General features: G+C 35.9%; 3 protein-coding genes across 15 annotated transcripts; 2 read left to right on the top strand and 1 right to left on the bottom strand.

The window, feature by feature from the left end:
• Window positions 1–117: 117 nt before the first annotated feature.
• Window positions 118–4,322, bottom strand: cfap157 (cilia and flagella associated protein 157). Its single transcript, XM_079871708.1, has 8 exons — window positions 4,037–4,322; window positions 3,277–3,548; window positions 2,782–2,935; window positions 1,702–1,969; window positions 1,171–1,301; window positions 932–1,082; window positions 682–848; window positions 118–570 (listed from the first exon to the last, which is right to left on the bottom strand). The coding sequence occupies exons 1-8, from the start codon at window positions 4,192–4,194 to the stop codon at window positions 429–431; spliced, it is 1,443 nt and encodes a 480-aa protein (XP_079727834.1). The 5' UTR covers window positions 4,195–4,322; the 3' UTR covers window positions 118–428.
• sh2d3cb (SH2 domain containing 3Cb) lies at window positions 2,927–16,916 on the top strand. 12 transcript variants are annotated; one of them, XM_079871696.1, is made up of 12 exons: window positions 6,719–7,370; window positions 7,498–7,558; window positions 8,227–8,266; window positions 9,018–9,146; window positions 9,298–9,731; window positions 11,950–12,026; window positions 12,110–12,591; window positions 13,770–13,885; window positions 13,983–14,154; window positions 14,603–14,714; window positions 15,672–15,878; window positions 16,166–16,916. In XM_079871696.1, exons 2-12 carry the CDS (start codon window positions 7,512–7,514, stop codon window positions 16,333–16,335), a joined length of 1,986 nt encoding a protein of 661 aa, XP_079727822.1. In that variant the 5' UTR covers window positions 6,719–7,370; window positions 7,498–7,511; the 3' UTR covers window positions 16,336–16,916. The 12 variants fall into 12 exon arrangements, with proteins under 12 accessions (XP_079727824.1, XP_079727831.1, XP_079727832.1 ...); XM_079871700.1 differs by having other exon boundaries at window positions 7,234–7,388; XM_079871701.1 differs by having other exon boundaries at window positions 7,241–7,353.
• A 323-nt stretch (window positions 16,917–17,239) lies between these two features.
• tor2a (torsin family 2, member A) lies at window positions 17,240–22,138 on the top strand. Of its 2 annotated transcripts, XM_079871709.1 has the most exons (6): window positions 17,240–17,314; window positions 18,313–18,390; window positions 19,123–19,388; window positions 20,166–20,341; window positions 20,426–20,553; window positions 20,669–22,138. In XM_079871709.1, the coding sequence occupies exons 1-6, from the start codon at window positions 17,266–17,268 to the stop codon at window positions 20,911–20,913; spliced, it is 942 nt and encodes a 313-aa protein (XP_079727835.1). In that variant the 5' UTR covers window positions 17,240–17,265; the 3' UTR covers window positions 20,914–22,138. The 2 variants fall into 2 exon arrangements, with proteins under 2 accessions (XP_079727835.1, XP_079727836.1); XM_079871710.1 differs by lacking the exon at window positions 17,240–17,314 and having other exon boundaries at window positions 18,195–18,390.

The raw sequence follows: 22,138 nt of genomic DNA, 5'->3' as shown, positions 1-22,138 counted from the left end.
CAGTACTATAATCTTTGAAATCGTTTTTCCTGTTTAAATACAAAGCTATTTTAGTAGATAGTAAATAAAGTAAAATTACACTTGTTATAACACTTGATGAACCAGACTTTTTCTTTTACAAAAGACACTTTATTGCTATTTCAAGCCAAGTTCACTTATCTATCCATATAATAATACAACACTGCCACCTAATGGCAAGACATGAAAACAACAATGAAATTTGTAATTATTGAAAAAAGAAAAGAAAAGCTTGTGATGATCTATGACTATGAAGTCAGTCATTTTTCACTGATAACTTCCTAAAAAATAATTAAACGTACACTAATGAATCTCATCCTCCAAAATTCATCAGCTGCAATATAAACAATATTTCACATTATTACATTGTCACATGCTGTCTGTACTGTTGATGGTGCCATAACATATATTCACTTATGTGGAGAGGTATAAGCACTCCTAGAGAGATTTCTCATCTTTGATGATGTGCTGTGTGTTTTGCGAGGGACCAAACCCAGGTCTCCATTTTCGAAGTGAGAAAGATTAGTAGATTTCTGTTGGAGTTCACTTGGTCTGGAGTTGAAAGCAAGTATGAGAGTCATTAAATCACATTGCCATAATCAATTCTTCATACTATATTATGGTTATGTTTTCCATGTCATTGAAGTAAAATACATTTTGTACCTTTTCATGTCAGAGGCTTTTTTAAGATCACTTCTGCAAGCCAATTCAGTAAGAGCAGGACCTTTTCCTAAAGCTGCAGCACTGTCCAGCACAGCCAGCAGCTTTTGCATCATCTGATTTCGTCTCACAATAACCTTCAGTTCCGAGTCTTGCTCTTTAGGGACCTCCTGTAACCAAAGCAGAGTAAGACTACTGTTTATTTACTTTTCTAAAGCACAGAATGATAATGTATCTTTACATTCACTCTTACTGTTAAGGCCTCTTTTAGCGCTACAGCTGCTTCTTCAAGAACTGTCTTTATCTGTCCCGTCAGCGTCCTTTCCTCCTCAAGCTCTCTCCTGTGTGTCTTGGCTTCAGCTTTTGTTTGGTTCAGCACTTCTATAACTGTTGCATGTTTCTTTCTGTAAGTGGTGGTAATACTATTAAAATACATGTAATAGAGTATTTCAAGTCATTTACTTAACTCATAAGTGACTTCAGGAGTCCTACCTGAGAGCATCAAGCTCTGTGGATACTGCAGTATGACTGTCCAGCAGCTCTTGGTGCTCCAGTTTAAGTTTGGCACATTTCTCAAATTCAGACTGCATTTGCTTGCACTTTTCTGTCAACTGATGGACCACCTTGAGAAAGAGTTATGTTCAATCCGAGCATTAGGCTATATAAAATACACGTTTCAAAAAAGCAAAGAAAAAAATCACTTAAATGCATGAAAGTACCCAGCTAACAAAAAATACACTATGTTCCAAGAATGTTTTGCTAGCATTCCAATTAAATTGTGTGTGTGTGTGTGTGGGGGGGGGGGGGTATTAACCTTCAAAGGTGTGGGGGGGTGGTTATTAACATGCCTAAGACTTTTGCACAGTACTGTATGTTTTGAGAACATTATTAAACACAGATAACTTTGAAAGAATGTTCTGGAAGAACATTTGTTTATAGCTTTGAGATAACCTTGCCAGAACGTTACCAAAAGTTCTAAGAACATTCCCTGTTAGCTGGGTATTTTTTGGCTAAATTGGCAACCTTTTGATTAGCAACATTCTTCTTGGTTATTTCATGCAGCAGCGGTTCTGTAATGCCATTCTCTATTTTGAGTTGCCTTTCTCTTGCTCGTAGAGCATCATTCTCCTTCAGCAGCTCCTGGGTCTTGTCTGAGAGCAGCTGAAGTTGTGCCGTCACAGAGAGGTTCTCTTGCATGGCCCTCATTGTCGTCTCAGGCATCTTTTGGTCTGACACCCGCCGGAATTCAGCCGCTACGGCAGCAACGTGTTGCAGCATTTCTTTCTTTAGCCTGTCACCATACAATCAAAATGGGTCATTCTGTTTAATGTTTTTCAGTATTTATTATAAATGATTTATTCATACACATCTTTTTTTAATTATTCATATGCCCTCGTAATCTTTAATTAAAATAACTTTCCCTCCCTCTTGCAGCAACTTATTTCTTTTCTCTGATGATGCGTTTACTGGCGTGAGGGCGTGGGAACCTGTCACTCATGTGACATCACACCAATAAGTTACAAACCACAATGATCCAACAATCCAATCAAGATCAAGTCCCAGCCTACATTTTTTTCTTGTGCGAGAAAAATATGTGTTGCAATATGGAAGAAAAGACTAAATTACAACTTCTGTTTCATGCTGACTTTAATGTTTGTTAATGGATAAACTAATATTAACTAATGGGACCTTATTGTAAAGTATTACCATAATATTTATTAAAGACTATTTATTGCAGAAATGTACACATATTTTTAAAACTATTAATTTTATAATTGATTTAATTATTTTTTGTGTGAGAACTGAGAAGTTGAAAAATCTCTGCAACATAGTGAGTTGAAGGATTTGAAAGAACCTTAGTGTCTTTTGAATGCAGTACTATACATATATACCAAGCAACAGATCCACTTGTTTACTGAACAAATGCCTCTTTGTAATCCTTTACATTGCAATCATTCAGTGAAAATAGATGATGAGTGTAAGATGAAACAATCTCCCGTTCTATGCTGATGGTTTCAGACATCAAATAATGCACAATATTTATAAATGGGAGTTATTGTTGATTAAGAAGGCACTCTGAACGATGAGTATGAACATGCTCACCTGTCATTGTCCAGTACAGCTTTTTTCTCCAGATTATAGATTTGTGCTTGATGCTCCTCTTTTTGATTTTGAAGCTGCTGTTCCAACGACCTGCGTTCAGCCATAAGCTTCTCTCTCTGCATAGAAAAGTCCTCCAAAGACGCCAGCTTACCAGCTAGACACAAAAAGGTAAACATATTTTAATTATGGACACTGGTAATCTTGATAGGTAGAAAGGTGCATTTCACTCTGAGAGTGCACACTCTCACATAGCAGTACAGCTAAGACCCAAAAAAACATTTCTATTTTTTTCTTAGTGTGAAGAACCTTTTCCCAATACAAAGAACCTTTTGCGCAATGGAAAGGTTCCATGGATGTTAAAAGTTCTTCATGGAACCATCATAAGGAACCTTTATTTTTAAGAGTGTATCACACACTTAGTGACAAATTTGTTTTCATTTTATTTGAAATTTGTTTTGTATATATGCAAATATGTGACTGCTCAGAAGCTTGTACCAAGCGTCATGTTCTCAGATGTGAATTTTTCCTTATTTTCCTGAAGTTCATGTCTAAGCATGCTCAGCTGTAACTCAAAGGACTCTCTCTCGGCCTCTTGGGCTTGCTGGTGTCTTGATAAAGTCTCAGCCAGATCATTCAGTTCATCCTCTTTTTGAGCCAGTGTGCGTTTCATGTAGAGAACTATGTCTTTCTTCCCTTTCTCTACATTATTAATCTTAGAGGATAAGTCCTTTTCTTTAACCTCCAATTCATCACATTTAAGCTGGTATCTGCAAGAAAAAAAAGATAAGGTCACAGTTCTTAATAGCACATATGAGGCAAGTACTTCCTGTTGAGATATGACATATTTGGTGAAGTATTTTGTCAGGTTAATTATTAACATTATTCATTATAAACCAAAGTCTACTCCATTTTATTTCCCTCTAAGGCAGAGACATGAGCTAAACGAATTAAACAATTGGCCAACTAACTGATTTCTGGAGATGCGATTATAATCTTATAACTTTAAGTGTAAACGTACTGAAACTTCAATCAAGTGGTCAAATCTGTTTCGTCATTAGGTGAGTGTTTCCTCCATTGCTTTAGGTTTTTACTGTAAGTTAGGCCACAAGAATGTGCAAATGCGTTTTTGTTTTTGGGTTGTTGTTTTTCTCCAATCTCCGAGGTAGTTTGAATGTCGTGTAAACTTTAAAAAACTCTTATGTAATAAAAATAAACAGCAATGTCAGTGGTCGTGATAACTTGCCAGAACTCTCACCTTTCCAGTCGCTCCTCCAAATCACGTATTTGAGCCCGAAAAAAGTTTTTGTCACTCTCTGTTAATTCTTCGCCGTTTTTCTGCACAGGTTCAAATTTACTTTCCTTTTTATTTGATAGCCCATCTCCGCTCCCCTTTCCATTCTTTTTGGGAGGCATTGAACTTTTACGTGCTTTAAACTAAACAGTCTGAGAAGTAAAAACCTAAACAAATGCAATTGTTTCTTGTTGCCATGGACGTGAGGTTCGAGTTGTGTGTCATGCGCAGAGATTAGCCACAATGTTGTGCTTTTTCGCAAAGCCTACTTTTAAAACCTGGAATTGTTGAAAATATTATACTAACAGGTCTGGCCATATTAAACAACAGTTTCACTTTCATTTCTGATTAAAAGTCGAGCTGTACCACTCCCAATTCGGCCGATGGACTCATTCAATGTTTTATTAGGTAGCCTATTTCCTTTTTTTTTTTTTTTTTTTTTTTTTTACCTGTTGGCCTCAGAATATTTTACATTTACTAACATGTACTAGTATTTAAATGTAATTTGCAATAAAAATCACTACAGCACTTTCCTAAACACCTGTAATACTGAAACCAATTCTTTTGCATATTGAGGAGGACAATTTGTTGTGCGGTTGTGTAAAGTGTTCATATCGACTGCTCACAATTGGATATTTATTTTGTGTAATACACATTAGTATTGTAGCTCTAATATTTACACCGTTGAACAGAAATTAGCACAAAAGATGTTCAATAATGCACAATGTTTTTCGGGAAAAGGGATACTTTTTACCCCACAAGTTGTATCCCACAAGTTATTTTACATATTACTGAGAATTTGCACTAAGCCCTCTTGTATGCTGCAATGTTGAAGAATTCCCCTTTTTTAATAACAAAGGCTATAATCCATGTGTTAAAATTACAGCTAGTCATATACATACATATCATATATATATATATATATATATAGGCCTATATATATATATATGTATGTATATGGCGGATATATGGCCAGATGGCGCAAAGCGACACTTGGCACCATTGCTCACACACACACATATATATATATATACAGTGGTTAAATTGGCTTTTGTAGGGAGGGGGAGCCCTTATTTACAGTGGTCATCATTAAAAATGACAAAAAAAAAATTTGTAATGCTAGATAGGCCTATATATAACCACCATTGAGCATTTAATGTTTTGAGGTTAATTTTGAATTAGTCAGATGTTAGATAATTATATACTTTTTAAATATTTTATTTTTAAATATCAAATTGGTGTAAAAAAATTTGAACATTTTAGTAACTAAGCAGAATTGTATTAGGTTTAGTAACAACAATTTATATTGTTTACATGGTACAATTTCTGATAAGCTACTTTTTTTTATTGCTTGACACATATGATTTCAATTCAGTTCAGTGCTTGTGATTTGATTCAATATTGACTCATTTGGATAAATATTAGGTAGGCTACACAAGATAGGCATTCATTTTTCTCAAGACAAAAAAAGGTGGATTCCAGGAAGAAAATGTAGTAAAACTTTAAAATTGGTCAAAAATACAACATTTGTATCATGTAATATACACAGACACTCATATTTTTATTTTGCTTTTGATTAGTTTAACTGTTAAAGTAATACATTAGAAGTAGACATTAGGCTACATACTGTATTAAGCCTTTCGGTAGCCTACTGTAAAGTAAAAAAGAGAATTTGGCGCAATTAAATAATCCCCAAACAGCTGTAAAAATATTATATTTAATTCAAAGTGTTTTATTACTGTTTCTAAACTACATTGGCACAATCATAAGAGATGAACCAGTCAAAAGATCTTTGCAAGCAAACACAAAGTTTTTTTTTTTGGTGAACGCTATAATGCCAACTGTCTCTTTGCGCCATCTGGTGGTGATTTCACGAATTATTATCTCCATTATTTTTGGAGATATGTGTCATTTAAGAAGAAGAAAAAAAAATTTCCTATTTTTCCTGCATCAGAAAGTGATAATTTTATGGATATTGTTTTTAATTTTACAGAGTTGTGAGTAACCTACATTTTAAAATAAAGGTAAAGGACTGCCATATTTTTTAGTTATTTTACATTATTTAGTTATTAAAAATTGTGATTTTTTTACAGTGTAAGCATACTATGAAACCTGCCCTAACAATACTCGTAGCCTATCCCACCAGCAGCAAAAGTGTTTTGCAAATTACAATGCAACATAAACATGAACGCCTAATATAAATTATGACCCTACCTTATTCTTTAAATCTCTATACATTTCTGAGGTTGGTGCATGTGGCTTGACATTTTCATAGTAAATAAGGTTTATAACCGTTTTGGGTATTACGTTTTTATTTATTTATTTATTTATTTATTTATTTATTTTGGGCATTTTTAAAACCTCACCGTTAAATTCACTTTAATGTTTCACAAAAAATAGTTTGACCCACAAAGTTTCTGTGTTTTATCTGCAAGCCGTGCCAGTCAGAGACTGGCTCATAAAACAATGACCTGAATGACACCATGGGCATCTGCGAACTTCAAGTTGGTTTTACTGAACTGTCTAAACAAAAGCTTGTTGCGTAAAATAACAGGCATTTTGTGAGTATGATGTTGCCAAGTTGGAGGGGGAGGGGTGAGAAAGATACAGAAAAAAACGACGTCATCATGAGACAGACACTGCAACATTGTAGCAAAGAATAATAGACGCGTTGCGTGTCAATATACCGTGACAGTGATGGACTTCCTCAGCTGGACCAAATCTCACGACCCTGTTAGTAGTAAATGACAGTTGAAGTTACTTTTAAAACTTTTATGAGAAATTATATAGCAATGAGTTATTCACTGAGCGCTGAGGTGAGATATTTTAAACGTTGTTAAATTATTTTAAATGTTGAACTGATCGGGTCTTCTGATTTTGGATAATCGTATCATTTGCATTCTGTCTACAGAGTGACCACTGTGTATTGTCACATCATGATAGGGTAAAAGTTACAGTGTCTGTAAATGTTTGTGTTTATAGTGATAGATGGTGCTTGTTTATGTGTGTCTGAGAGGAGAGAGGTTTCTCGGTCCGGGGAGGGGACTCAGTCTGCTCATTATGTAACTGCTGTTTGGAAATGTGTTTTCGCGCTCCGCTTTTTGAGTCTGACATTCCTACAGTTCCATTGGGATTCCGTTATAAACATCACAGCGAGAACAGATCACAGAAGAAAACAGAGAGACAGCGTGCGTAGAGTACGTGTTCATCCTCATCCTGTCGTGTCGAACCCAGGTTAGAACAAGTGAAGTGTCTGAGAAGTATAGAGGAGGATGACTTTGGTGAGAATCCCTTTCTGGTAGGAGGTGATTTTATGGTTCGTAAAAGGATGTTTTTGGGACTCCTTTATAATGTAAACAAATTAAATGATTGGAGTAAGATGTTAAAATGTCTTCTGATATGTTTAACTATGTGTTTTCATATAGGCCTACTGCAAAAAATGTTTAATTTTCGTAATGATTTCACAGAGGAAAACACCAAAACACAGTACGTGCTCATCCTCATCCTGTCATATCGCATGTTGTATTTGTACTTCTTAATTAGTATTTTGACTTGTTTTATAGTGTATATATATATATATATATACCATAAAGAAACTATAAATACAAAGCAGTTTGCCAACTCTATCTCTCTCTCTCTCTCTCTCTCTCTCTCTCTCTCTCTCTCTCTATATATATATATATATACACACACACAAAAACAATGCTTAAGAAATTCAGGTTTCAGGTTACATTTATAAGTCTTCAACGTTATGTGTCTGACTGTGAACACCATGTGTTGAGGAATGTTTTTTTTATGTGCTGTTTTTTCAACCCATAAGGCTACATTCCGTACAGAGCGTTACATTTTTTATTGTGAAACCTTGAGAGGGAACTGGTGTTGTAATCTCTAAGATATTTAGGCTGTCTGGCATGGAGGCTTTTTGTTTGGGAATGGACGTTGCAGGCTGTTACTGGGTGTTGTCGGATGTGTCTGTGGTCCAACAGTTAATGTTCTGAACTGTGTAACGGCATCCCCATAATACACAGAGGATATAGTGGTCATGGGAAAGAGCAGCATGTGTTTTTCCTCTGACAGTTTCCTGCCTTGGAGCCACTTTATACTCAAATGTGAAGTTACATTACAAAAAATTGAAAATTTTCCTGCATTTACAGGCATTCGGGTCCCATGGAAAATGGTGGTGTTTATGTAAAGGTAGGCTACTGCATGATACATGTAATATATTAACTTTGACAAATTCCAGGGTGACATTGTGACATTGTTAAGGGAAACTTGGCTGCACGGCTTTCTGTCATGCAGATCATTTAAATGGATATTCCACCCAAAAATGAAAGTTCTGTCATAATTTAGTCACCCTCATGTTGTTTTAAACCTGTATGACTTTCTTTCTTCTGAAAGAAGAACTCTAATTGAATTAAGACGGGTGATACAAAAGGGCTTGGACTGCTGCCCATGTCTTCAGAATGGTTGAGGACAAACAGGGTTACTGTAGGCAACCAACTGTGCCAAATGTTGCTGTTTATTTTAGGGCAACTGAAAATGGGCTCACATTTAAATAGAGATGCTTCACATTATACCACTGGTAGTTCTGTTGTAGCCCCTAGAACAAAGGCAGTCTTTTCACCATTACTGTCGTTTGTCTTTTGCACAATGTTTATTTAACATTCAGGACATTTTCCCATCATTTAAGTTCACCTATATCAGTTTTATTGCTCCAGATACACATAAATATATTGGATAATAGGGCTAGTTGATGCTCGTAAGACTTCACACTGTTATTAGCGATAATATATTGGCCTATTACAAACTGTAAACACAGTTACGTCACCTTAACAACCGACCAAAACTGCTCTAGACGTGATCCACCTGAGTCATTGGTTTCATAGGAAGTGGCTAATGATTTCTTTATTCTTATGGTTTTTCATCATTGCTTTATTTCCTTTAGTTTTCTAAAGAGACATGCCAACTGAATTCCCCATCAGACAAACTAAAGCAGGAGTTGGAGAAAGAGCTGAAATTGAGCAGCAGTAACTTATCAAGTCATGGCTGGTACCATGGTCGTATACCTTGGGAGGTGAGATTGTAAAAAAAAAAAAAAAAAAAAGAAAGAAAGTATAATATGTTATATCCTTACATTTTTTGCAAGTTCTTGCTTTGACTAGTATTTCATCTCAAAATACACATTGATATAATAAACCATATGACTTAATATTTGTTTCGCACAGGTGTCTGAGTCTCTCGTGCAACAGAACGGGGACTTTCTAGTCCGTGACTCCCTCAGTAGCATTGGAGACTTTGTCTTAACCTGCCGCTGGAACCAGAATGCTCTTCATTTCCTCATCAGCAAGGTTCTGATCAGATCTTATGACGCATCTACACGAGCGCAGTATATTCTGGAGGAGGAAACCTTTGATTCTGTGCTGACGTTGGTCCATTCCTATGTTGGAAATAAAAGGCCTCTGACAAAGAAAAGTGGTGCATTGATTTACTCACCAGTTTACAGGACACTTCCACTAAGATACCTAGAAACCATGTTTGGGCTACCAAGTATGGAGAGCAGCCCAGTGAACTCACCAACCAGGCAGAAAGGAAGCCTAAAGAAGAGGGAGAGCATAACTGTGACAGAGGCTTTGGAAATTGAGCTAATAAGACCGCAGAGGTGAGTTGTGTGATAGAAATTGTTTGTATTTGAGGTGAAGTGTTTCATTTCTCAGCCTTAATAGGATATTTATCCCAAAAAATGAAAATTCTCTTATCATTTACTCACCCTCATGCCGGCCCATATGTGTATAACTTTCTTAATTCAGATGAACACAAAGATTTTTTAAACTCACTCTCTGTGAGTCCAGATAATGCAAGACTTATAAACCAATGCTTCCAGCTAACTGTCAAATGGGTTGACTCAAGTGGGAAGTGATGGTGAAGCATGTGAGTTTCACAATCATATGACAGTTGGCCAGAAGCAATAGTTTATTGTTAAATATTAGCCTAGTATTTTTCTTACACACACACCTATCGTTTCACTTCAAAAAGTACATACAGTATGGATTACTGTTGTGTTCTCTTTGTGTGGTTATTGAAGCTTCAGATTTGGAGGTCCAGTATACTTGCATTATCACAGAGATGGATTATTATTTTTCTAATTATCTTTGTGTTCATCTGAAGAAAGAAAGTCATAAACATCTGGGACAACATGAAGGTGAGTAAATGATGAGAGAATTTTCCCTTTAAACAACAACAAACAGATCTGCAGAAATAATGATTAGTCCCTATTAGTCCCCTTATCTGCCATTGGTCAGTCAAACACATATCCACGCCTATTGAAAGGGTTAGTTGAATGAAATGAAAATTCTGACATAATTTACTCATCCTCACATCGTTCCAAATTGTAAGACTTTCGTTCATCTTTGGAACACAAATTAAGATATTTTTTTATGAAATCTGAGAGATTTCTGCCCTCCATTGACAGTTATGCAACTGTCACGATCTCAGTGTATAAGTCCACAGAAGAAGGTCAGATGAAAATGAATTAAAAAAATTAAAGTATTTAATCAAACAAATCCACAGGTGACAGAACTGTTACAAACTGCTCTGAGACACAAAGGTTGAGATCCAAACGCAGCTTTTATTTAGCAATCCTTAATCGTAACCCAAACACAGGCAAAGGGTCAAGCACAGGAAGGAAGTCAAAAAAAAAAAAAAAAAAATTTTGGCAGGCAGGGGACACAGTCAAAAGCGGAATCCGAGAAACAGGCAAAAATCCAAGAACCAAGAGACATGAAACCAGGGAGAATGCTCAAGTGATGCAGAGTGACACTAGGCAAGACTTCACAGTGAATGAATTAGAAAAACCAGGCTTATAAAGGGTGAGATAAACAAGGTAATTACACACAGGTGAATATAATCATGGCTGATTAGTCTGGGCAAAGGATTGTGGGGAATGGAGTCCGTGATAGTGTGGTGCTTGTCCGGGGTGGAGTGGTAATCACGGGCCACTCTCACTGGTGATCGTGACAATAACAGTGCGTCCTCGTACAAACTCGTAACACAAGTAATAACTGACAACTCAGGCAGAACTAAAACTGTACACAGATAATGAACTAAAACGACTAGCAGATGCGACATAATAACAAAAGAGAGAGGGAAACATGAACGAAGAACACAGGAAATTAAGAATTTCAAACCAAAAGTCCATGACAGTGAAACTTAATGAACAAAAGACTGAATGTCTCTGACTGCAACTAACACTTTGACGCTTTAAGAAGTTCAAAAGAGATTGTAAAACTAATCCATATTAATTGAGTGGTTTATTACAGATTTTCTGAAGAGACACGATTGCTCTATATCTGGTAAACAGAATGCTCAAGCATGTTCGCTTGACGTAGGTTCGTTCTTGTGTTACGCAGCACGTTTGAGCTTCAGAACCAATGAGCTTCTCGCACGTCAAGCAGGTTCGGTTGAGCTTCTGTTAATGTTCGCTGATCATTGTTTATATGTGAATAAAAAGCATATATTTCAATCTGTTATCCGTATAAAGCGATCATGACTCTTTGGAAATTTTGACTAAACCGCTTAATTAGTTTTACAATTTCTTTATGAACTTTTTGAAGCATCAAAGTAGTAGTTGCCTAGCTGTCAATGGAGGGACATAAATCACTCAGATTTCATTAAAAATATATTCATTTCTTTTCCGAAGATGAATGAAAGTCTTAGGGATTTGGAACAACATGAGGGTGAGTAACTCATTTTCATTTTTTGGGTGAACTATCCCTTTAATATCACACATTTCATCTTTAAGGGATATACATAAATCTCATCCTGTAAATGATTAGGTTTTGTTTTAATAATAATTGATTGTCCTGTACTGTATTCCACAGTGATGTGGTGAGGAGTTTTGATGGCACTGTAGAGCAGCGCCTTGTAATGTCGACTTCCCCCATATTAATGAGCACATGTAAGATTCAGTTCCCATCAAATCAAGTAAAACCAGACAATCAGAGAATAGCATTGTGACTGTGCACCTGCTTTTTCCTCTAGTGGCCAGGCGGCGACGGAGCCCCTCCGAAAACAGGAAGTTTGTTGTAGTCCCTTCATCACCTGTTCTGCAAAATTCCAGTGAAATACGGCTTTGTTCATCCCCCCCTGAAAACACTCTCATTTATTTGGAACCAACACTACATCTTCTGTCCTCCTTGACACATTCCCATCAAAACAACAGAGAAGCGAACCATCCACAAAATGACCCAGCGATTTCTCCAACTGACCCTGTTACTACAAATCATCCCTTTGTAAGACATGAGATACAGGCTTTGGATCGCAGAGAGGAGTATGATGAGGATTATTTAGTGCCTTTCACCATAGACACAGTTTCCTGTTTCAGGCCTTGTATGTACCAGTCACCACTGCTGTCCCCAGAAAATAAACCTCTGGAGACCAACATGCTAAAAAGAGTGAAGGATGTCCTGTTTAAAGTTGACATAAAGACAATGGCAATGTATATTACCAAAGCTGACTGCATGGTAGGTTTGATTTTATAAACTATTAATCATTTTAGATTAGATTACTTTTCATGGATTAAAATAACTGACATTCACGATTTATCAAAATAAAACCAAAATTGCAATATGGCTTTTATGGAGATGATCAATGCTGCATTTACACACAGGCAGCTCATAATTCAGTGTTTTAGTTTATCATTATTGTTTCTGAAATACTGAATTTTTTTATTTTACAATGAAATATTACAATAGCAATTTTTTGTTTATTATTATTATTCGATAGTCATACATATTTACCAACTTTTTGGCCAAATTGTACAGCCCTACAAATAAGCACAGTAAAACTGGAACTAAAAAAAAAAAATCGCATTTTAAATCACAATCACAATTTTTACCAGAAATAAATTTGATGTATAAAAAATTTCCCCAAATAAATATATCAAATATATCAGATATATATCATCCCTGATATATTGTTATTATTATTGTCTTTTCTTGTTGCTGTTCTTGTTGGACATTCTGATTGTTTTAATATGATATTTTTTCTATTAAAAAAGGTTTTTTTTTATTTGTTTTTTTATTCACATTGTAAATCACAATTTTTATCAGAAATAAAAACTTGATTTAAAAAAAAATTCCCCAAATCATGCTGCCCTAATATATATAACCACAGCAAAAACCATAATAATTATATATATATATATATATATATATATATATATATATAGTGCTATGCATAAGTTTAGACACCCATGCTAAAGTTGACTAAAAAGAGGAATAAAAAATCATCTTTTGGAAATTGAACTTAATGCCTTAATTAAAAATATTAGGAAAAATCCAACCTTTAAGGACACCAATTTTCTTTGTGAATAAATAATGTATCGTAAATAAATAAATGTTCTTCCTTAAAATACAGGGTGCATAAGTTTGGACACCCCTATGTTAAATTCCCATAGAGGCAGGCAGATATTTATTTTTAAAGGCCAGTTACTTCATGGATCCAGGATACTATGCATCCTGATAAAGTTCCCTTTTTTCCCAATTTCCAAAAGATGATTTTTTATTCCTCTTTTTAGTCAACTTTAGCATGGGTGTCTAAACTTATGCATAGCACTGTATATACTGTATATATATTATCCTGTTTGTTATAGTTGCACTGCACTGTGCTCTTAACAAGATTTCTCATCTTCACTCTGCAGGTTGCTCGAATTCTGAATATGTCTGATGATATGATGAAAGGGATGGGGGTGAGTTCGGGAATGGAGCTACTCACCCTCCCACACGGACATCAACTCCGCCAAGATCTGCTTGAAAGGTTGGTTACCCCCACTGTGTCCAATAAATTCTTCCTTTGAGATGACAGCCTCTACATTAAATTAAAATAACCAAATAACTCTTCCATGTCCCCTCAGGTTCCACACCATGTCCATAATGTTGGCTGTAGAGCTGCTGGGCTGCACTGGCAGTGCTGATGAGAGAGCCACCCTCCTGCAGAGATTCATCTGCCTGGCCTCTGAACTCAAGAGCAATTTGGCCAATTTGTTTGGTTTTGCCACAGTTATGAAATGCCTCGAATTACCACAGGTTAGAAGACTAATGAAAGCATTTGTCTTGAACCATGAGGGAAAGTTTATCAATAAAGAATTGATTTTTTTCAATTAATAAAAAAGTAAATAACTTAATAAATAAAAATGTATAATAATAAAGCAATATGATGGACCTAAAGTACAACATCAACATCTTTGTTGATCCTGGAACAACATTCCAATCAACCAATCAGATTTGAGGGGCAAGTTTACAGTTTATATCAAGTTTAAGCTTACAACCAGGTGCTTCTACCTCAGTGTTATTCGCTTATAATTTCCCTCTGATTTTAGGGATATGTAATGGGTAGGGTTAGGTTTAGGGGATAGGGTTAATACTGAATTTTCAGACAGGAATGTTGTTCCAGGATCAACAAAATAGGTCTTACTTGGAAAATCACGGTGACCTTTTATAATGTTCTAATAAGTCAGTCTTCTGCTTTTTTCAGATTGCTCGATTGGATGAGACATGGACGGTTTTACGTCAGAAGTATACAGAAAGTGCTGTTCTTTATGAGAAAACCCTTAGACCCTCAATGAGGATGATGAATGATGGAGAAGGTATACATTCACACATACTAATCATCTAATGGCATTCATAATCTGTTACACAAAGTTCATGGACTGACCCAGCTATGTTCTCAGCTGATGTTCCCATTAAGTTATGAAAACTAAATAAGATAATAACGTTATGGGAACATTCTATTTTTAATTCAAGGACTGGAATTAAAGGAATGTTACTTTTGAATGTTCTCTAAACATTTTTAAACAAATTAAAACAATAAGCCCCAAAAAGCCATGGTTTACAGTGAATTTAGATCAGCTAAGTTGCTAAGCTCATTGTTAGGCATGAAGCGGAGCGGAAAAAATATTAATGTAGTTCTTCAGAAAGAACTTAGACGCTGCAACACACAGACACAGAGGCGCAGTAATACTGATGAGTATGTTTAGAGTATCCTCTTGTTTCCAGGTGCATGGATTTCACAGGTGCTTAGCCTGCATTGTGGCTCTGGAAGATGTTCTCCGTAAAATGTGCAGCACACAGACAAACGTTGAGGTTATAATGTTCAGGAACAGTGTTTAAAATGAATTGTAACCACTCTCATCAACCTTAGGAAGGTCAAACAAATGAGTTTTGTAAACGGGGTGGAAAAAACAGCGTCTCTTTGACGTAATGACAACACTGCCTTCTCTAATGCAGCTCAACCAGGCCTCGTCCCCTTTTGTGTGTATGCCGTGGACACAGATATTTAAATGGGTAACATTGTGACTTCGTAAGATCCGGAAAAATCGCGCTGTGGTCCAAATGAGCAGTTCGTTGTAGTTCTTGGACAGTGGATTCTGTTAAATAAAAGATCTCCCTTTGGAGTGGACTTTGAGCTTTGTAACCTTGCAGATCTTTTTTATGTTCAAACAGCTACATTACACACAAATGAAAAAGCATACTAGGAGCCCTTTAAAGATTCTCTGTGCTTACCATTTCAAATCCTCCAGTGACAACCTCAAACTCTCTTTCAGAGATAAGTGAACCCACAGAGACAACGTTTCCCCATGTGCTTCCCCTGCTGTCTCTTCTTGAAAGGAGTGTTGTGACTCTTGATGAATCCGAGTCATGGGAAAGTGCAGACACTGGAGTGGCCATGGTCTTGAGCCATCTGAATGCCGCACGTACGATTGCGTGCAATGGCAGGATCTTCAGTGCTAATGCAGAGGCCAAACTGCAGGGTAATGCTTGTAATGGTTTCTGAATTTTAGGGCTATTAGCTACACTTTTATAAAGACAATAAATGGTTGCATTTATATTTCTTGTAGGCTACCTTATGACTTTAAAGTCACATATATTAATGTAAAAACATTGTAATTGAACAAGTCCAAAGTTAATAAGTATTGTAAAACATACAATTTGCATGCTATTAATAAAAAAAAGTGATTTAATTAATTCAATATGCCCAGTGAATGTGTTTAAGGTCATGTGCAAATAATGTTGCTTGTTTCTGATTTTTTATTTGCAGGGTTTCAGGAGGAAGCGGATGTTCGGGAGGTCTTCCTCACAGAGTTTCAGATGCGTCTCCTGTGGGGAAGCCGTGGAGTGGAAAGAATTAAAGATGAACGTTATGCAAAATTTTATGAAGTGCTAACAGCTTTGTCTAACAGGCTTGAGCTTTCTCACTCACCAAAATGACAGAAGGGATGATAGCTATTCACATATTATTTACAATATACTGTATACACTGTTTTGTGAATGTATTTACAGCCCCCCCCCCCACACACACACACACACACACACAGGAATAAGGAGGGCATGTATGTCTGCCACTGTACATAATCTGAACACATTCTGCAATTTTAACTTATTTGATTTTGGTTGTTATTGGGTTTTTGTTCTTTTGTTTTATGTAATGTGTCATTATTTCAAGAGGAAATAACTTTAACTGTGCTAATATTGTTAGCTTTGATCTTTGAAGTATGTATTTAATTGCACTTGTTATTGGTTATATAATCAATGACCAAATAATGGGTAATATTTACTCGTTGGTAAACTTTTTGGAGATTTTAATTGTATACATTTAACGCTCATTAACACATCATTTATAAATTAATTTAGTTATTTCAATTTACTGTGGTACTATATTCAAGTGGAATGTTTGTTTATCTGATTTTCAGCCTACTTGTTTGAAATTGTTGTATGTACTTTGATACCAGTCGCCACATCATATAGTCAAATAAAACTTGGGTCAAGTGAATCTTATGCCTAATTTATATAACAGATTCAGAGTCATATTTTACTCATAAAGACCAATGTATAATTCTTGCATAGGTAATAGGTTAAGATAATTTATTTAATGTGCTAATGATCATGATGGCAACACCGAACACAGTTGTTTATGTGAAAAATAGGCCTATAGTGTAACAATACAAACAGTGTATTAGAACTTTAGTTAGTACTTTTATACTGGTCGACCTCGTCGGTAGCCTACTAGTAGTAATTCTTAATATCGTTATTTTGAATGGATTGTTTTAATAAAGCTTGGCTGAACAATTCGTTCACGAACTATCAGTCCATGCGGTTCACGAGTCACTGAGCCGAGAACGTCTCGTTCGAACATGTCTGATGCGTAACGAGACGAAAAGAGTGAGCTCAGCTGCCTACACTTCAAATGGTAAAAAGAAATTCCATATTGGAAATGTTTAGGCTACGATTTGATGTATCACACATACGAAAAATGTTTGTATTCGATAGCGTTTTATTTTAAACGTGCAAAATTATGCAAGGTGATGTAGGCCTAAATAAATTGTGTAAATGCAAATGATATTTTATAGCTTCTAAATTATGTTTTTATGAGATTAATCATGGCTGCAAATTGAACTGGAACACGTAAAATTGCAGTTAATACCTTTATTAATAAAATTTAGACCTATTGAAAAGAAAACGCAATACCAAGGGGGACAGAGGAAAGAAGTTCGTCTACATAAATTTAGGTGCTTTTAAAACATTACATGTTTTCAGTGCATTTTGTTTTTATTTTGTTCATAAATGTTTATGTATAATTTCAATCATTTATACAATGTGAAAATTTTGGTTTGCAATTAAAGAGCCCACTTTTATTATGTATATTTTCCTAATAAAATAAAACTGCATAATATATTGTTCTTTACATTCAGTTATCATGCTGATAATAAAAAACACATCAAATGTTCATACATTTCTATCATACACCCCAGCTTTCTATCAATATAAATTTCTAATTATTTCCAAGATACGTAGATACAGTGATAAAACGGAAGCAAATTTTTTTTTTTCTTCCACAAAATTCACAAGTATAAGCATAAATACTTACAGTTTTATTATTTTAAATTGTATTATTATTATTATTATTATTATTATTATTATTATTATTATTATTATTAAACGCCGGAAGTTTGGGGTCACATAATGACGCAATTACGTCATGACGTAAAAGAATCAGTGAATTGTCCTTTGAATGAACTGCTCGAAAGAACCGATTCGCGGAAATGTGTGACATCAGTTGTTGTTGCCCTCTAGTGTCTGTGTGGAACTGTAGTCGCGCTTCCGCCATCCAACTCATCTTGGAGCTGTGCTCCGAGGCTATAGCCACCATGATATTTATACTGTTCTTAATTTATTGTACTCCCTTAGGTACCGGTTTCGAGATAAAGTCTATTTTTTGTTCAATATCCGAGAGCTGCGAATGTGACTACAAACCAGACATAAAAGGTAAGGTGTGTATGATATTAACAGCTGTCTCTTCAGCATATAAACAGTTAGCGTTAGCTTGTGTAGTACTACTCAGTAGAGTTGCCAGCTTCAGCAGAGGAAACTAGGGGATTTCTTTCAAAATAAATATGGGATCCATTTCTTAATATACCGAATACACCATTGGTGGGGATGGTGATGGTAGGTGACAGCTAAGTTAATGTCACTGTAAACATAAACAAAATGCTACATAGTTTACAGTGTGCACGCATCTTTAATGTGTATAAAACACATCACTGCTTGACTGGATGAGCGAAAATGCATTTGAGATACAATCCATTTGATGTTAGCTTACTTACAACTTGCTAAAAAAATGTTTTAAGCCACACTAAAAGTGTTACACATTATATACGTCAATTTAGCTGGAAGTGTGACCATATAAATATTTCAAATAGTAACACAAATGACATTCTCATATAACAGTAAATTCATTGAAAATGTGGACCAATAAAATGAAAATGAAACATTCTTTATGACTGACATTCTGATGAATAGTAGCATTCCTCTTCATTTTAACGGCAGTCAATATTATTTTGCAGACCTTACTGAATTGCTTTGTAATGATGTCATTCAATATATCTGTCAAATGAAGATCTTGTGACATATGTTCACGCTCCAGTGTAACAGCTGTGAGTAAAAGCTTTTATTTACAGACCCCTTCAATCACCTCAACTGTGTCTTGTGTTTTTACAGGTTTAGAGTGGGACCTTTATAAAAACCTTTATGGTCAGCATATGGCTCAAGACATTGTCTCAGAAGCAGTGATGAATTTTTTACAGAATGAAAACCCAGACAGACCACTAGTGCTGTCTTTCCATGGAGCATCCGGGACTGGAAAAAGTCTGGTTAGCTCTATGATTGGACGATATATCTATGGAACGGCTATGGGCAGTCCGTACATCCATCAGTTTGTTCCCACATTACACTTTCCTTTAGCCAACCGGGTGCAACAATACAGGGTACGTGTCGTGTATATTTCTTGATGCATTACAGAGTTGCCAGGTTTGCGTAAAAATACTAGCCCAATGGCCAGTAAAAAATATCCCAAACTGACCCTAGCCTGGAAAAACCCAGACAACTTCCGGCAAATTTAGATTTGCTCTGCAAGTAGTCTGGCAAAGAGCTCATTCGAGCCCATTTCTAATCTGTCGAAATCGCGGCACCAATCAGAAACGTTGGGGCGGGCTTTACACAATGACGATTGCTCTGATTGGTTTTAGGTCTATCCAATTGCACCCAGAGGCATTTGAGCGACGTCCGTTGGTGACGCCCCTTTGGAAATGAGTTATTAATGAAGCTTTGCCAGACCATAACTCAGTTACTACTGAGAATGGTCTGGTTTTAACCAGGCTATAATGACCCTATCCCAAATATCAGAACTCAATACCTAAAATACATATTTTACAGTTATGTGTTTATAAACAATGAAATAAACTTGAAATTCACTATATAATAGGAATCGTAAATGCATTTTGTTTTCATAAAGGACCTCAATAGGCTTCCTACCAGTCTCCTCCCCTCACAAAACTCATCATCTAGTACACAAATGTAGAAATGGGCAAAATATTGAAATACAATTTGCAATTTTTGCAATATGTCAAACCTTTTAACCCGTGGCAACCATTTAAAAGAACCGCAGACTTGGCAACTCTGGATATTTGTTGTACACTGTAATATTTATATCCTGTCAAGAGATGAATACAGATTTATTTGTTCTTTTCTTGCTTTGTGCGCAGTCAGATCTAAAACTCTGGGTCGAGAGAAACCTCACCGCTTGCGCTCGCTCAATCTTTATCTTCGATGAGATGGAGAAAATGCCTCCTGGTGTGATTGATGTTCTAGAACCGCATTTAGGCCCCTTTCATATTCTGTTCCAGACAAACTACCGGAAGGCGATTTATATATTTATCAGGTAAGTCTGAATGACTTGAGTCATATTTGATATGCTTATTATGAACAGGCTTTCATCTTTCAATCTTCAATATTTTTTTCCCAGTACTGTAGGCCAGGAGGTAGTTAACAAACTTGCGTTGGAGAGTCGACAGGCAGGAAGAGATCGAGAGGACATTCGCCCCGATGAGCTGGAGGACAGTATCGCTGACGCCGTGTACAACAACAAGAACAGTGAGTGTCGTGGGTCTTTCAGCTCAATCCTGTTAATGATAGCTGCTAGTTACAGTGCTTCACGTGCCTGTTGCACAATTTTCAATCTAATCTGTGGATGAACTTTGTTTCCCAGGTGGGTTCTACCACTCCAGAATAATTACGGAAAAGCTTATCACTCGTTTTGTGCCTTTCCTTCCCTTGCTTCGGCGCCACGTGGAGCGATGTGCCCAGCGGGAGCTCTGCCAGCGCGGGGAGTGTCAGCGTGCAGATGTGGCATCATCGGTAGGGGGCGCCATGATTTACACACCAAATGACGGACAATATTTCTCCAGCACCGGCTGCAAATTGGTACCGGCTAAAGTTAACCTGTTCCTTTGAGGATCCTCTTTAGGATCTTCACAGCACAAAGCCTTTTTTGGGTGGTTGAACTACAGTGAAGCAACATGATTTTGGGACATTCTTTCAGTATGTTTCCGCCATGTGGATGAGTTCTGATGAAGAATGAACAGGGTTTGAGAAACATCTCTGGTTTTTGCAGTTTTTAATCAAGCAAGAATAAGCCAGTTGCTATTTAATACAAAGGCAAATTCAGAGCTGACCTCTTTTATACTTCAGAGTTCTCTGGGACTCTGAAACAATCTACAAAACACAAATGTCCAGTGTGGAGATCATTGCAAATGAGGTCTCTAAACTTCAGTGATTATTTATTTCATCATGGGGTGACAATGAAACTAAGTGCTGTATTTCTGATGCTGACCACAGGGTGGCAGCAGTGCCTACTTGAAGCTGGGTTTTTTGTCCCACAATACCTTTTGTTGTTGTTTTTTCCCATTTAAAAAAAAAAAATCATATTAAATTTGTAAAAGCTTTCTTTTATTATTTAAACAGATTTACTTTAATCAGAAAATGGAATAACGATGTCTGAATTTGATAGTTTACCCAAAATTTAAAATTGTCATCATTTACTAACCCTCATTCCTCATTCCAAACCTGTATGACTTTATTTTTTTATGTGGAAGTGGAACATAAAATACGATATTTTGCCTCTTGAGAATTTTGTGGTATCATATCAAAATTGCACAAAAGTCAATAGATCAATTTTGTTCTCTTGTCTTTAAAAGCCATGTTGTCTACTTTTATTAATTTGAGACAAATTGCCAGATTTTAAATATTACTTAATTTTTTTTTTTTTTTGTTCTCCGTACTATATAAAACTCACAGAATGTTTAGAACACAAAACAACATTAAGTTCCTTTATTTAATTCTAAACACTAAAGGGAAAATAAAAGATGTAAACATGAAGTGCCCTGAAATTCAGTGGAATGCTCTCCATATCCAATTGCAGTGTTATTCATTATCGTTTACGTTGTACAGTTATTCTGCACATTCATTTAGAATACTCTGCAATGAGATGTAAATATGTTTTAAAGAATAAACTATTTTCTTCATGCACTTTTCTATTCATTGATCAACCATATCCATCTTTTTCCAGCAATGTGCCATGTTGTTATTTTGTTTTTCATTTTAGTTCTATTTGAAACATGTACATGAATACAAAATGAAAAGAAGAAGCAAGGCAATAAAATCAACTTTCATTTTTTTT

This window comes from Squalius cephalus (genome assembly GCF_949319135.1).
Source record: "Squalius cephalus genome assembly, chromosome: 5".
Taxonomy (NCBI): domain Eukaryota; kingdom Metazoa; phylum Chordata; class Actinopteri; order Cypriniformes; family Leuciscidae; genus Squalius; species Squalius cephalus.
The sequence above is the reverse complement of the archived record's forward strand: the minus strand, read 5'-3'. Positions and strand labels throughout refer to the sequence as shown.

Excerpts from the sequence above, each read along its gene's own strand:
- cfap157 (XM_079871708.1), bottom strand. The coding sequence starts at position 4,194 with ATGCCTCCCAAAAAGAATGGAAAGGGGAGCGGAGATGGGCTATCAAAT. Across the intron at positions 1,970-2,781 it reads GCTGTACTGGACAATGACAG|GCTAAAGAAAGAAATGCTGC; the intron begins GTGAGCATGTTC and ends GTATGGTGACAG. Across the intron at positions 849-931 it reads CGCTAAAAGAGGCCTTAACA|GAGGTCCCTAAAGAGCAAGA; the intron begins GTAAGAGTGAAT and ends CTTTGGTTACAG.
- sh2d3cb (XM_079871696.1), top strand. The coding sequence starts at position 7,512 with ATGTTTAATTTTCGTAATGATTTCACAGAGGAAAACACCAAAACACA. Across the intron at positions 13,886-13,982 it reads CGCCAAGATCTGCTTGAAAG|GTTCCACACCATGTCCATAA; the intron begins GTTGGTTACCCC and ends ATGTCCCCTCAG. Across the intron at positions 14,155-14,602 it reads AATGCCTCGAATTACCACAG|ATTGCTCGATTGGATGAGAC; the intron begins GTTAGAAGACTA and ends TGCTTTTTTCAG.
- tor2a (XM_079871709.1), top strand. The coding sequence starts at position 17,266 with ATGCGTAACGAGACGAAAAGAGTGAGCTCAGCTGCCTACACTTCAAAT. Across the intron at positions 17,315-18,312 it reads AGCTGCCTACACTTCAAATG|GTACCGGTTTCGAGATAAAG; the intron begins GTAAAAAGAAAT and ends GTACTCCCTTAG. Across the intron at positions 20,342-20,425 it reads GCGATTTATATATTTATCAG|TACTGTAGGCCAGGAGGTAG; the intron begins GTAAGTCTGAAT and ends TTTTTTTCCCAG.